Genomic DNA, 15,276 nt, shown 5'->3' with positions numbered 1-15,276 from the left:
TATTCTTAGAAGAGTGATAGATAACTCAACGAGGTATACGTATCTTTCAGCTATTCTTTAATGTTATACAAATTGTTTCATTGTCTTTTTGGATTGTCGGGTTACATAGATGGGAATAATGCTGTTATGCTGATCACAGCAATTGCATAAATATTTACAATTGTATAGTTCTTACAGCTTTGCTACTTTTCTCACTTTTTAGTTTCTTGTTACTCAACTCTGTAACGCTTAAGCTTTTCCCACGAAATCAGATACTATAATTTGCTTTTGCCACAAAATAAGATATAAAAGTTTTTACTTTTTTTATAAGAGTAAAGTATCGAATCCTAGATTGAATCCTTATTACTTGAAAATATATTAAAGATTTTAATCTATATATAATAGCAAACCCACTTTTTTGTGTCATCTTTAATCCAACGGATGAGAATTGTTCTATTATTCCATCTAACGGTTGATATTTATTAATGGTCTAAGAATTGCAAGTCTTTTTCCTCCAAATAATTGTGTCTTTTTGTCGTACCCCCATCTTTTTAAAATCGCACATTTTAATTGTTGCATCTATTCGTCGTACCTCCATCTTTTAAAAGTCCCACCTATTTATTTTTGCACCTCTTGGTTTCACACCTATAAATTTTACATATTTTTGTTTATTATATATAAACTTATATGGAATACAAAAACAAGTTTCAAATTTATCGTTTTCAGAGTATTTTTAAAAGTTAAAAATAAAATCAAAGAATTGTTTTATTGGAGTGTTTTTAAATTAACCTGCATCAATCTCTATATCAAGGTATGTTTATAAACTTGTTAGTGTCCATCCTGAAAAATTGGTTTTGTTCCCTTTTTCGTTTCGTTCTCATATATAAATTATAGATTAAAGGAAATCTGGTTTTTCTTAAGTGTTCTATTTGTCTACATGTTGTCCGTTAGATAATTTTATAATAGCAAACCCATTTTTTAGACACTGCTGACGTCATATTTTAAATCCAACGGATAAAATTATTTATTTTCTCATCCAACGGTTTAGATCTAAGATGATGTCATTAATTTATTAAATGAAAAGACACTTCTCTTCCTTCCCCAAATCGTCGCTTCTCTTTGTTTAGCCCTCCGAATCAACGCTTCTCTATGTAAAAAAACTTGTTCAATTGCCTCTTTTCAGATCTATATATTTGGAATTCGTTTAATCATTTTAGCCCTCCTGGGAAACTTCATATTCCTTATCCTTGATTATCGTTAATTACGTTGTGATATTACTTATTGTGTATATATAGTTTATGTGTTTGACTTTTTGGTTCGTATTTTGTGGTATCACCGTTATTAGCTTGTAGTATTGCCTATTAATTTAGTATTGGCTTTTGGTTAAGAAAACTTTATTCTTTGGAACGTTATGTTCGTACATGATAATTAAATTCCTAAGAGGTGTGCATTGTATATATTGCCGGTAGATTTTGATGTGGGTAATGATATAATGAAGAAATATTTTTTCTTGGAATGCTATGTAACAACGGAAGAATTGGGTTGTTAAAATGGTGGATTGTTCATAGTAAAAGGGTCATCCATTATGATGTGTGATTAATTCGTTGTCTTACCATCTCGCATTTTCATATCTTTCGTTTTATTCACTCTTCTGCAATAGTAAGGAAAGACAATATAGCACAAGGGGGCGGAATCTAGAATATTGTGTCATGATCGGTGGCCATATTAGATTTGTTATGAGAAGTTTTTTTTTCGTACATAATTCTAGCTAGGAAGAGTCTGTTAACTCCGTTTCGGATTGATCACACCGTAAGTGCCACTCGCCACTGTTGCTATTCTTACAACTGCCCCGTTAGTATTCTGATAGCTGGGCTTACAAAGTCCAATTTGCTTAATCAATATCTTAAAACGCATTCGATCTTCATTCTAGACTCCTTTGAGCAAGCATCATTTCGCAAAATATTGGTTAGTATTTTCCCTGAATGTAAAACCTACACATCTCTCGTGCCCATTGTTACTTCTGCTATTTTGTTGAGATTGTAATTCATAGGTGTCTAAGGGGGAGGTATTGGTTTAGGATTTAGAAAGAATTTTAATGATTTTATGTTCTTGCTGATTGTTAGAATCATAGAAAATTGAAAGTTAAAAATGAAGGATTCTAAGAGATTGTTTAGGAAGTTTTTTAAAATTTTGATGATTTGTTTTTTCTAATCTTGTAAAATCTTTCTATTTGATGAAAGAGTTTTCATGACTTTTGTTATGAAGGAAATGATATAAAATCCTAAACCAATAACATACAATTTGAATTCATTAACAATCCAAGATTCTTTTGTTTTACTTGAATAACATAAAACTTTTAATGACTTTATAAAACTCTTAATCCAATAACACTAGATTTATCAAGATTTTAGATAACTTTTTACAAATCCACAACCAATAACACCAAATTTTTAAAGAGTTTTTAAAAATCTTGATTAAATAACAACATATTTTACCTAACTTTTAAAGTTATTAAATTTTTTTCTAAATCCTAAACTAATACCTCCCCTAATTCTCTTAGTCACCAATTTTTTTACATTTAAAGTGGGCGTTGTTTTGAGAAACTATTGACGTTACAATTATATCGTAAACAATGTGGCATATTGATTAGGGAAAATGATCGTAGTTGGTGTCTATATGTTTACGTTATGGTAGAAAGGCTATTGTATAATGTAGTTGAAGATCCTCTACACACGTGTGCTGGACTTTTTCTTTTTTTTTGGAAGATGGTATAAGCAAAAAAATCAATCAGGACGAGTTGTATACCTACCAATAAAATATATATAACAAAATTCAAGGTGAGGTATGCATATGTTTCTTTATTTTTTTGTTACATCATCCCAGCGAATGTTCTGGCTATAAGCCGTTTGTATGTTTTGAGATGCAGCCATTGGTTTTTCTTTTTTAATCTCTTTCCATTACATAGTGCTTTCAATTAAAACAACTTAACTCTTCAATTTTGAATGTTTATAGTTTGTAAATCAATGGGATGATATCGTGAACATTGCTTCTAATCTGCTAACAAATAATAAAAAGAAGTTTTAGATTTGTTACATCGTCGTCACAACAGCTGAGACACAACTACATCGTTTATGGTCTTTTTAAACAAACAAAAAAAGACAGTTTAATGCCTCTTTGTTTTCAAAAAATGCTGGCCATACCAAAGGCTTCGTCATCTTCAATGGTTGTGATTCATCATATATGTCTTCCTTCGTAATATATCTTAAGTTGGGGTGTAGGCGTGTAATCACCACCTCTCTATTCACCATTACCCCCACGGCTTCAAGCCTTCAACTCTCATTGAAATAAGACATGTTATCCGAACGTGTTGGTTACACACGCTCCTACTTAATTTCTTCTTATTCTCCATTGTCCAAAAAATAAATATAACTATGGCGCTGATTGGTAACGGTTGTTACTTGTGACTGTAAAGACTTTAACTGTAAAATTTTAGCTGTAGAGAATTTGGTTGTAGATGCTTTAATTGTAGAAACTTTAAAAACTTTAACTGTTAAAATTTGATTGGTAACAAATACTTTTAAAGCGATAGCTGTTACTTTTATTATTAAAATATATTGAAATGATGATATTAATGATAATAATGATAATAAAAATAATTATTATTGAAATGGATCTTAAAAGAAAGAGAATAAAATAAAAATAAAATAATTTATAAAAATAAAATTATGTAATATATATATATATATAAACTTGTGGAGAAATTTTAAATATAATAGGAAGAAAAAAAATAAAGTTTTTATATTTGTTTAATTTTAAAGCCTGAATTTGAGGCTTTAAAAATTATGAGAAAACAACGAAAAGGAAAAAAAAAAGTGACTTACAAAGCTTTAAAAAAAATAAAAGTAAAAAAAGTCTGATTGGCAAATTATTGGCTGTCAAGTCTTTTATTTTTTTTAAATCTTAAAAGTTTTGTGCCAATCAGGGCGTATATTCATTTTAAAAAGAAAATTCTTTTTTTGTTCACAGAGTCGAATAGTTTTTATATATTTTAATTATCATAAGTGGAAGTAATTTTAAATATGTGATAAAACAATAATGATACAAGGTAGATCAAATTATGTAAAACTTAAAAGAAACTTATTTTTGTGTCGTAGGAGGATAGATTATATGGAAACTTTCTGCAAAATCTAATTTTTTGTTCGAGAAAATATTACACAAACATGATTTTTTAAATTTTTTGAAAGACATTATCCCACTGCTACCACATGTTTTGATTCTCGAATGCGATTTCTAAAGAAATTATGTTTGGACACGCATTGGAAAGTTTTTAAAAACTTAAAAACTAGAAATAATTTAAGATACAAATATATAGGGATATATGATATATAACATTATATAAATTAAATTAGTAAGGAAAAAGAGGGATTAAATTTCCAATATTATATATATATATATAGATATATATATATATATTTCTTAGATCCAGCAATAAATTAGAATAACTAGCAAAATATAGTATTTCATTCAAAAATCCAAACTTAAGTAATGAGTCTACGGCGTAGTTGTGGTAAAAGGATTCAAAAGAAGGTTTTTTTATTCTGTTTCTAAAAGATTCATGAAACAGTCACGAAAAACTTATCATTCAGAGGGGAGGAGGGAACAAACCAAATTTTGAATCACAAATTAAATATACAATTAAATGTGGTGAGAACTGAGAAAAAAAAGAGGCGATGCTTCACTTAAGACGTGAACAAACTAAAAGACACATCCTTTGGTTTATTGAATTTTAGCAAATTTTCCAGAAAAAAAACAACAGCCCTTAGATTAAGAAAAAAACAATCCTCAACCGTTGGGTTATAAAGATTGTTTATAATAGCAAACCCATATTAAGTCTAAATATAATAGCAAACTTATTTTTAGAGGGTCAATTTAAATCTAACATATGAGATTATTTTTATTATTTCATGTAACGGTTTAGATTTGTTAATGATTTCAAAAGTTGTAATATTTTGATCCAACAATTGTGTTTCTTCGTTTTATCCCAGCTTTCAATATTTGTACTTGTTAGTTTATACTTTTTTGTTTCACACCTCTTTGTTTTCACACCTCTTTGTTTGTACTTTGTATATATAGATTTTTTGGACCTTAAAAATAGTTTTTATTTCTCTGAGTATTGTTTCACACCTCAGAGATAGTGGAGTATATATAGGGAAATTTAGGCTAAAGTGTCAATTTCATCATTTTAAAAAGAAATTAACTGGTGAGCATCTTAAAATTTAAGTGAACATATTTCATACATCTTTTTTTTTATATATATTTTCCTCTTGATTGATGAAACACTAAAAGAAATTTTAGATTTTCTTTTTGAGAAAAATAAATTTCTAATAAGTACATATGTATACTGTTAATTCAGATTTTTATTTTAACGTATAAGAATTTAATTAGTTGGACAACATGCATTACTATCATGGCATTGTATTGGCAATATGCTCAAATTGAGTATGTATATGGCTACATAGTATATATACTATAACATCAATTGTAACTTAAAACGAGCAGTAGAGCATATATATACATATCTGTTTATGTTTCTATTTTTTCTCACATATGATTTGTGTTTTGTTCACATTGTACACTTTATATGGATCTTGATTTAAAGTTGATAAATGAGATCATGACTCTGGAACATTCCTATTTTTGCTGATAGATGTCCCTATATATGTCGGGCTAAAACATAATTAACAATAGAGTTTGTAGTTTTCTTTTGGGTGCAAGATATAGTTATAACAAAATTAAGATGTGGTTATAACAACACAAATTAAGATCTTTTTGCCAAGCTAACGACTGCAGTGTGGAGGAAGCTAGGAAAAAATATTAGGCACTCCCAATTTATGTATATACTTCTTAGAATTCTCCTATTTCGTGCAAAGATTTAACTTATCTAGCTTATTATTATTATTATTTTTGTCAAAATAGCCGATGTTGAGCACATCCAAATAAAAAATGATTAAAATTATAAAAAATTATAAAAATATATTTTTAACAAAACTTGATAAATCAAAAAAATGAATAGCCGTAAAACCAGTTTAGAAATTCTACAACCGAAATACTCTCAATGAGAGAATTATTATCAAATTTCCTCTATAAAACATGACTTAGCAATGTTAATATCTTTAAACTTTCATTTTCCGGTGTGGCAACGTACGGGCCCGCTTCCTAGTTATAAAAATAGAAAAAGTAAATCTTAATTATAAAAGATTTTAACATGGAAAACAGAGTAATTTATTTTAATCCCCGAGATTAGTGGGAGGGTAACATATTTTAGAAAACAGCATTATCCTATTTCGAAAGCTCTATCCTCTCGTTAGATAAATAAAAAATATCACCGTCGTTGTCTAAAAATATCTTAAATAAATAATTTAGTTGTAACATACGAAGGAGACGAAGAAGACGAAGCAACCATCACCACCGTCGTTGTTGTCTTTATCACATCATCGTTCGTTGAAAACACGTCGACTTTAAATATCTATCTTCCAATCTCTGAAAAGCCTTCTCCTTTTTCGCATTTTCTCGGAGCTTCATCATCATCGTTTACATCGCGTTTTTTGTTTCCTCCCCGACGACTCTCGGTATGTTCTTCTTCTTCTTCTTCTTCATCTTTCTTGGGTTCGATTATGTGGTTTCATTGATTCTTCCTGGCTTGCATTTGTACAATTAGATGATTTAGGGTTCGCCCAAATTTTCGATTTTTTGTATTGGTTCTAGGTTTTGGTAACAAAAGGGGCAATTTTTGGGGAGGGGTTTTGAGTTTTCCTCTGTATTGAATTTGAGATGATACTAGGCTTTGATTGTTCTGATCTAGATTGGTTTCTTATAGCTGGGTGGATTCTGGTTTTTCCTAATGAGAATTGCTTAGGATTTGACCTTTAGAGGCACAAGTCAGATCAGCATTGCTCTCAAGGGGGCTTTCAGGGTAGAAAGATCTTGAAAAGAGTCTCCCTTTATTGGTTAGAGGATAAACCCATTTTTTGAATCTATTTAGTATCATGAAACCTAAGTCTGAAAACAGTTTTATATTACTCTGTAGATAACATACGCGTAGCTGACAATACTATGTTGTCCTTGACAGAATCTTACCTCTCATGGAAGGGAACTTCATTATGTCTGATGCTCAACGAACCCATGATGATGGCTTCATAGTCAAACAAAAACCTGATCTCATCACTGGTTCAAAGGGAGGTCAAGCTAATGAAAGTGGTTGTTTTGATTGCAACATCTGTCTAGACTCAGCCCATGATCCTGTCGTCACTCTCTGCGGACACCTTTTCTGCTGGCCTTGCATTTACAGGTGGTTACATGTTCAGTTATCATCTGTCTCCATTGATCAGCACCACAACAATTGCCCTGTCTGTAAATCCAACATTACCATCACCTCATTGGTTCCTCTCTATGGAAGAGGCATGTCTTCGTCTTCTTCCACGTTTGGCTCTAAGAAACAGGATGCAGAATCCACAGAGATACCCCGCAGACCTACTCCATCAACCTTGTACAACCCAATCTCTTCAGGATCATCTCTGAGCCCAAGCTTGCAACATCATCAAACTCTGTCTCCAACATTCCATAACCACCAATATTCCCCTCGTGGCTTCACCACAACCGAATCAACCGACCTTGCCAATGCAGTAATGATGAGTTTTCTCTACCCGGTGATTGGAATGTTTGGGGACATGGTCTATACCAGGATATTTGGGACTTTCACAAACACAATAGCTCAGCCTTACCAAAGCCAGAGGATGATGCAGCGTGAGAAGTCTCTTAATCGGGTATCAATATTTTTCCTTTGTTGCATCGTCCTTTGCCTCCTACTCTTCTAGCTCTCTCTCTCTCTCTCTCTTTTGTCTAGCTTGTGTTGTAAATAGTCTGTAAAACTCGAAGCCTGTAGTATAACAACTACTGCAGACGCTATTGTTCCGAGTTAGGTCTCAATTTGCAGGCCAATTTCTTGTTGTGTATTGCACAGATATAGATATATGTGCTTGTATGATGTATCTAATATTCATGAACCATGTCTATGTTAAAGAAGCATCTTAACAGTTCATCATCTATTTTTTCTAATCTGTTGCTGAGTTGCCGTTCTTATATCATAGAAAATAAATTATTTCCCTTAGTTCTTCTGACAAGAGGGAAAGAAGCAATCAGAGGGAGAGTAGGGCTTCGATGTAATGAGAAGAAGTGAACTGGGTTCTTATTTTGGCTTAGAAAATAGTGACAAATCTTCACAATGTTGTGTCAGTTTGCAGAAAGAATTATAGGGACTAATTCGACATGAAACATATGAAGCCTATCTACATTGCCTTTGAGTCAATTTAGATGCCAAAACAAGTCCGTTAATAAGCACACGAAGCCGGTTAGCTCCAGGACCAGGCTTGATCATTGACGGATCACCAACCCTCGAGCATTTTGGTTCCCCTGCACACCAACCACCAGGCGTAAAGTTCCCGTTACCTCTACCGAGCAGCTCTTTATCGATCTTATCCAGGACAGGATCATTGTGTCTGAACTTGCGGGCAAACGCTGTTCCGCTTCCAATCATCCTCTCTGTATCATTAATGTTGAGCGTCCGAGGATGCTGTTTGGGAGGGCGGTCCCAGGAGATGAAATGCATGTCGTGGTTCACCACCGTGGAAGAGTACTCTGGCGCGTTGCAAATGACAGTGTGGAAATATCCTTCCGGTGTAGAGAGGAAGTTGGTGTAATACATTAGAAGAGTCCGTGGAAGATTGTCCCATCCCCAAATGCAATATTCTACGAACGACCGAGATAAGAGCATCCAAGCGGAACCTACAGTTTCACAGATTAGTCACTCACTACTTTTCATAATCATGTACTTACTAATTACTGAATTACCGGTAAATAGTTTGAACGCAGTTGGCATGGTTCTGCGAGGTGTAACCCAAAAGACATCTGACTTTTTTGTGGAGTACAGCCCCGGGTCTATGATCAGAGGCTTTGCTCGTTTCTCTCTGCGGAGAAACCCACATTTGGATTAAAACAGGAATAAACTCATCTCAAATGTACTCTATAAAGAGAAATGATCATTACTCTTTCCAGCCTAGTTTGCTACTATGGTCGATAAAGTTGAGGTTCCGGTCCAACCCCGAGAATGTATCAATAAGATCTGCAAGCAACGGGCATTGATGGATGATTCAGGCAGAGATTATTTGAAACAAAAGAGAGACTAGACATATAAGTATGCATACCATCTTGAGTGACTAGAGGATAATCCGAGGCGCTGAGATTGATGAACCAATCCCAATCTTTACTCTGCTTCAAGAGAATGGCGCAAGCGTGGAGCGTATTGGCCACCATTGTGGGTCCTCGATACGTGACGAGGTTAGCCTTTGTGATCATATGAACATTCCCAACGTCAGTAAAAATAGGATCCTCGCTCACACGTTTAGCTAGCTCAAGCCTCTCTTCAGCAGGAGACTCAAGATCGAGATGAACAACGTATTGATTCCTCGGATGGTACAATGCTCTTAACACTCTCCATAGACTCTCTAAGTCACCTCTTGACCCTGAAACTAGATAACCAAAGCGAGGAGGACTAGGCTGTACTGGAGGGGGATGAGAGGAGTTATTATTGACTTTTGACTCTGCGAATTCGGCTCTTGTCTCGTTAGTGGTCGAGAGACTTGAGGAGAAGATGAGTGAGTTAATGGAACGCACGGAAGAGAGGAGACCCATGTTGAAGGATGCAGCTACAAGGAATATGAACATGAGAGAAGCCATTGCTAGAGGAAAAATCCATCTCTTCTCTGAGTTTAAGGACGCCATTGAAGAGCCTTCTCATAGGATCGATCTCAAAACCAAATAACTAATGGTTATGCCAGCGAAAGAAGCCAACACTTTGATCTTATAGTTATAGGCACATGAAATAAGCAATCATCTTCACAAATCGAGATTACCCCTAACCTACGCCAGAGCTGATACACAAATTTTAAGGTCAAATTCGATTTACTATAGGGATTCACGTTCCTGAAAAATAAACACAACCTAAATTTGATCGTGGCATTCTGATCATGTAAAAATAAAACAAAATTGATACAACTAATGTCTCCCAAAATTATTAAAGAAGAAGATACAGAGGATTAATGAATCGTAACGACGTGAACGCAAGTATATGACCCGATCATATAAATATTAAAATAGATCGATCTGAAAAGACAAATCTGAGCTGTCTGAGGATAACAAAAACTACATTCTTACATTGGTCTGAATCAAAAACGTAAAAACAAGAGCAAAAACAAAAGTACCTGCTACGCGAGAATGTTTGAAGCTCCGTGCAGTTCTCAACACTAAAGACGAGGTTGTCGATCTTTGTCTGAAACGAAGATTTTTATTAATTAAGAGGATAAAGAATAACTCTTTTTTTCCATTTTGTCTAGAAGAAGAAAAAAAAAAGAAAAAAGGAGATAAAAGAAAGAAATCTGAGAGTTATAGATGGTACAATAGACTTCCGTTTTCCACAGAGAAGTTTTCGTTTTAACTCACTTCCCAGAAACGGTGCGTTCTCCTTTGACTTTTAATCGTAAAAGTCTTTAAATTTTGATTTGTTGTTATTTGTTAAGTGCATGCTTAATAAATAGCATTTAATACTTTGATTTACGACATAAAACACACACATGTAGAAATTATCAAAAGTTAAAAAAATGGGAGCATGCTATATACTATATTAGCTTCCGGTGGACAAAACATGATGGACGACCGACGACGACATATGTATGATGATTACGTTTCGAGTGAGATGGAAATGAGGTTTAGTGGCCAAGTAATGCGAAATGTCAAACGTGCAATCTTATCCAATCGTATGATTAAGCTGACTAGCTATCACATCCGATGCATTATTTGGAAAATGAAACCACAGTTTTAAGAAGGTGGCGTTATGATGATTTGGCTAAGTTGATTATAATAAGTCCTCAATTTTTTTTATATGAACTTCATTCCACGCTTTGGTTTAAAACTTTAAATGGTACCAGTTTTTTAACAAAGTTAATGTATGTATGTTTTTAATGGTACCATATTTATTATTAATTTTGTTGTTAATGATAAATATGTAAAGGAATTAATACATATATATATATATATATATATATATATTCCATTCACAATTCCATTTTTGTTTCCTTTTTATTCTATTTTTAATTAATTTATACACCTTTTAATGTTAAGAAAATGTAAACCCAATATTTAAAATGATTACAACCTAAGCTATCCATTAATTAGCATTAGCAATAACAACAACAACAAAAAAAAGAAAAAAAATAATTGACTCAAAAATGAAACCCAAGACAATAATTAAACAAAACCTAAATTTTACTATTTCCCCCTTTGAAATTTCGTTTATTTAGTTAGATAACTCAAACTTTCAGTTATTTACTACAATTGCCCCTATTTTTTTTTTAAATTATTCTTTGTTTCTGTTAAACCCTAAAAATCTTTAACGGCGAGTTCCTCCTTCTTCCACGTTCTCCGCCGCGTCTTCTTTTGTTTTTTCATCTCTCAAAACCCTCTCAGGTAAACAATTCTTCTTAGTAGAACCCAATCGCTGCTTTTTTCGCATATCGGAGCAAGTTTGAAACTGGGTATTCGCTCATTGACTTCTCCCTTCTTTGTCAGGACTCAGATTCTGATTTTTATAAAGTCTCTCTCAGTGTCACAGAACAATGTCAGCAAAACCTGGAGCCACAACGCCAACGTATTCTCCTAAAGTTGTGGGAAGATCTCGTCTTCCTATATTCAAAGACTCCGACCTCGATTGGTCCCGTCCTGATGGCCGTGGCTTCCCTCAATGCCGACCTGCCTGTAAAAACCCCTTTTCCCCTTTCTCTTCTTAATCGTTTGGGTTCTTCATTGTGAAAGATACGATTCGAGTCTTTGTGAGACTAACTAAACTTGAATTTTGTGTCTTTTGTGGAAACAAAAAAAGTGCTTCAAACTGCTGCTGTGAGCTCTGCTTCTGGTTCTGCTTATGCTGAGTTTGGGAACACAAAAGTCATTGTTTCAGTGTGAGTGTACTTTAGTGTCTATCTTGCATCAACTTTGCTGTCAGCTAATTTTTGTTTCCGTGTGTTCAAAAATATAGATTTGGGCCAAGGGAGAGTAAGAAAGCAATGACTTATAGTGATGTTGGTAGATTGAATTGTAATGTTAGCTATACTACTTTTGCTTCCCCGACTCTTGGCCAGGTACTGCGTTATTCTAATCCTAAATTTGGATGTTCGGCGTTTGTTTTTGTTTCGTGAGATTAGTTATATGTTGTGGTATTTTAGGGAACTGATCATAAAGAGTACTCATCAATGCTTCACAAAGCGTTGGAAGGCGTAATAATGATGGAGACTTTTCCAAAGACTACTGTTGATGTTTTTGCATTGGTGCTTGAATCTGGAGGCAGTAAGTTTCATGACTCTCTCTAGCAATCTTATAGTTTTCACTATGCTCAACAACTATCGAAATCCTTAAATGTAGAGTCAGGATAACCTTGTGGGAGCATAGGTGATTGCTTACTGATCTCTAGACATTGGTGCTCTTGGAGTTGATTATGGAAGCAACCTGTTACTATATTGTTATCATAGGATTGTTGTTTGACGTTTTCTGATTTTTCTTTAATGGTATTATATTGCAGGTGACCTTTCTGTTGTGATATCATGTGCTAGTCTTGCTCTAGCTGATGCCGGGATTATGATGTATGACCTTATCACAGCTGTTTCAGTGGTATGTCTATGTTACAACTATTACACGAGATCCTCTGCGTTCTCTCTTTAAGTTTATTAGCATTAGGTGCAGAATGTCACATATACTTTGAAAGAAACAAGAGCACCATAGATAGTTTTAGACATGTGAACCAATAGATGTCTCTTAATTCTAATATTTTGAAACACTGACTGATAAATGATTCCTGCTATATTCAAAGTCTTGCATAGGGAAAAACCTGATGATTGACCCGGTTACTGAAGAGGAAGGATGTGAAGATGGAAGCTTTATGATGACGTGCATGCCATCTCGTTATGAAGTCACTCAGCTAACCGTCACGGGTGAATGGACAACGCCTAATATCAACGAGGTATGCCTTTTGATTAATGTCTTTTGTCCTTTAACTTCTGCACACGGTTGTAGACAAAAGACATATTGGTTAGTTAGACAGTTCTTCATAAATCGTTTTTCTAAGCACGCACTAAAATATAGCGTGTTCATACCTTTGTAATCTGCAAATCGGGCATAGGGGTGAGTCAGTGTGGTTAATAAATTAGCACTTAATTCTGAACTAGTTGGTCACAGAAGCCATATGTTGCTAAACATGTTTCAAAATATTTCAGGCAATGCAGCTTTGCTTGGATGCTTGTTCAAAACTTGGAGAGATCATGCGGGATTGTTTGAAACAGGCTGCCTCAGCTTCCGATGAATGAACATAAATGAAGAAAGAAAAAAAAAAACTATGGTTTTGGATTGTTGTAAGACTTGGTATGAAACCGGTTTAGCTATTATAGGTAAAACTTGATTCTAGTATAAACTGGTGTGGTGTGTAGTTTAAAAACCGGGTGTAACTTTTAAGATGAGATTTGATGCAACTTAGATATTTTAGTTATGAAATGAATCCAATTTTGTATCCCATTTGCTAGTAGCTATGAAATCGAAGACTTTTTTGGGTCATGGAATAAATTATTCCGTCGACGTTTAACAAAATTTCAAGAACTTGAACAAATCACTACTTTAAATTAACAAAAGTTGTGGAAAAATTTAGTCTGATGTAGTATATTTCAGTCAATTAAATTATCAATTTACAATCTGCATTAATCAATTCACTAAAAATATACAAAGTTGCTTAATCTATTCTTAACATGAATTGGTTTTGTTGTAAGAATCTTAACTAGCAAACAAATTAAAGAAAATAAACAAAACACAACTAACAACAAACTTTAAATCAAGATTAAACAAGTGAACTTTGGGCAAGGTAATTGACTTGGGAGATAGCTAACCAATCCTAGATGTCCAGGCAACAATCAAGAACAATCCTATGGCTAAAACACTAATGCAAATCAATCCATTTCCATGGTAGAGATTCTTATGCTAATCAAGTGATAATCAATTTTTTCCAAAGGCAATCACAAAGCTAGCATGCATTAAGAACAAGTCTTAATACCACTAAGCACCCTAATCAACAATTTCCATTGGCTAGGAGTGCAAAGCCCTTGAATAGTTTGGTTCATGAATTTCATCAAACACCTTCTGGGCAATTGAAATCCTAATGTCTAGATTCAAGCTTGATCAAAGCTTTCCAGCATTATTAACACTAAACAAGATAGGAAACACATAAATAAGGCTCTAGATATCAAAGATCAATCATATATCTCCCTAATCTACCTAGCCCAAAGTTCTAATGTTCTACTCACTCATCATCATGATCACACAAAGGAAAGAGTTTGATATTTGTGAAATCATAATAAGAGATTATAGATTAAGAGATTTGAAAGAGAAATTGCTATTAAAAAAACTTAGAAGTACTCAATCATTCAACAAATCAAAAGTAAATAAGCTTAAGAATCCTAAGTGGCTGCTAAACAAGAGATAAACAAAAGATCAACCAAAGATAAGAGATAAGAGATCAGTCTCCCCTTAATAGGGTTAGAGTATTTATAGCAAAATAAAAGAGAGTCGGGTCAATCCAATTCAAACCGGGTCACACCCGGATCAAAACTAAAACAAGTGTGGTGATGGTCTCACACGGCCATGCTTTGATCGATTGAGATGGCCGATTGGGATGGCCGGGCACACTTTGGCCGATGGTGGTGGCCGCTGGTGTAAACGGTGTTTTCTCTTCTTGAGCTCCATCGGCCATGGCTTGGCCGATTGATGAGGTCGCGTTGCTCCAACGGTCATGGCTTGGCCGATTGAGCTTGGCCGCTGCTGTAAACAATCTTCCTCTTACTGAACTCCATCGGCCAGCTCTTGACCGATTGGGATGGTCGCTGGTCTTCAATCGGCCACCGTTTGGCCGCTGCTCTTGGGCGCGTGTGGCTCCTGTCTTCACTCTGGTTATATATACGTTCACTCAAACAGGTATAACTCTTTACACGCACATCTGATTGGCCTGACATCACCTCCATTGCAAAGCTTACTCAATTTCCAATAACTTAGATGAAGAACTCTGGAGCTAAATCCCAAAGAAAGGTCTTCATACGAGTCGATCTTTGAGGGACTGCAAACTGGTTCCGAATCATCAATCATCTTGTGTGCATC

General features: G+C 34.2%; 2 protein-coding genes and 1 pseudogene across 7 annotated transcripts; 2 read left to right on the top strand and 1 right to left on the bottom strand.

Moving 5' to 3' along the window:
• Positions 1-6,467: 6,467 nt before the first annotated feature.
• LOC104717487 (E3 ubiquitin-protein ligase RMA3 pseudogene) lies at positions 6,468-8,094 on the top strand (annotated as a pseudogene). The gene is made up of 2 exons (XR_015568193.1): positions 6,468-6,608; positions 7,109-8,094. The product of XR_015568193.1 is annotated as an E3 ubiquitin-protein ligase RMA3 pseudogene (transcript).
• A 108-nt stretch (positions 8,095-8,202) lies between these two features.
• LOC104717486 (beta-glucuronosyltransferase GlcAT14A) lies at positions 8,203-10,597 on the bottom strand. Of its 2 annotated transcripts, none has more exons than XM_010435059.3 (5): positions 10,296-10,597; positions 9,240-9,965; positions 9,082-9,157; positions 8,887-9,002; positions 8,203-8,820 (listed from the first exon to the last, which is right to left on the bottom strand). In XM_010435059.3, exons 2-5 carry the CDS (start codon positions 9,814-9,816, stop codon positions 8,321-8,323), a joined length of 1,269 nt encoding a protein of 422 aa, XP_010433361.1. In that variant the 5' UTR covers positions 9,817-9,965; positions 10,296-10,597; the 3' UTR covers positions 8,203-8,320. The 2 variants fall into 2 exon arrangements, with proteins under 2 accessions (XP_010433361.1, XP_010433363.1); XM_010435061.3 differs by having other exon boundaries at positions 9,240-10,017; positions 10,296-10,553.
• Positions 10,598-11,417: 820 nt separating this feature from the next.
• On the top strand, positions 11,418-13,650 carry LOC104717485 (exosome complex component RRP41-like). Of its 4 annotated transcripts, none has more exons than XM_019230848.2 (8): positions 11,418-11,556; positions 11,666-11,844; positions 11,969-12,047; positions 12,125-12,227; positions 12,312-12,432; positions 12,665-12,753; positions 12,953-13,102; positions 13,356-13,650. In XM_019230848.2, exons 2-8 carry the CDS (start codon positions 11,706-11,708, stop codon positions 13,443-13,445), a joined length of 771 nt encoding a protein of 256 aa, XP_019086393.1. In that variant the 5' UTR covers positions 11,418-11,556; positions 11,666-11,705; the 3' UTR covers positions 13,446-13,650. The 4 variants fall into 4 exon arrangements, with proteins under 4 accessions (XP_019086393.1, XP_010433359.1, XP_010433360.1 ...); XM_010435057.2 differs by having other exon boundaries at positions 11,659-11,844; XM_010435058.3 differs by having other exon boundaries at positions 11,456-11,556; positions 11,694-11,844.
• The last annotated feature ends 1,626 nt before the right edge of the window (positions 13,651-15,276 follow it).

The sequence above is a fragment of the Camelina sativa genome, chromosome 10 (genome assembly GCF_030686135.1).
Source record: "Camelina sativa cultivar CO46 ecotype springtype chromosome 10, ASM3068613v1".
Lineage (NCBI taxonomy): Eukaryota > Viridiplantae > Streptophyta > Magnoliopsida > Brassicales > Brassicaceae > Camelina > Camelina sativa.
The sequence above is the reverse complement of the archived record's forward strand: the minus strand, read 5'-3'. Positions and strand labels throughout refer to the sequence as shown.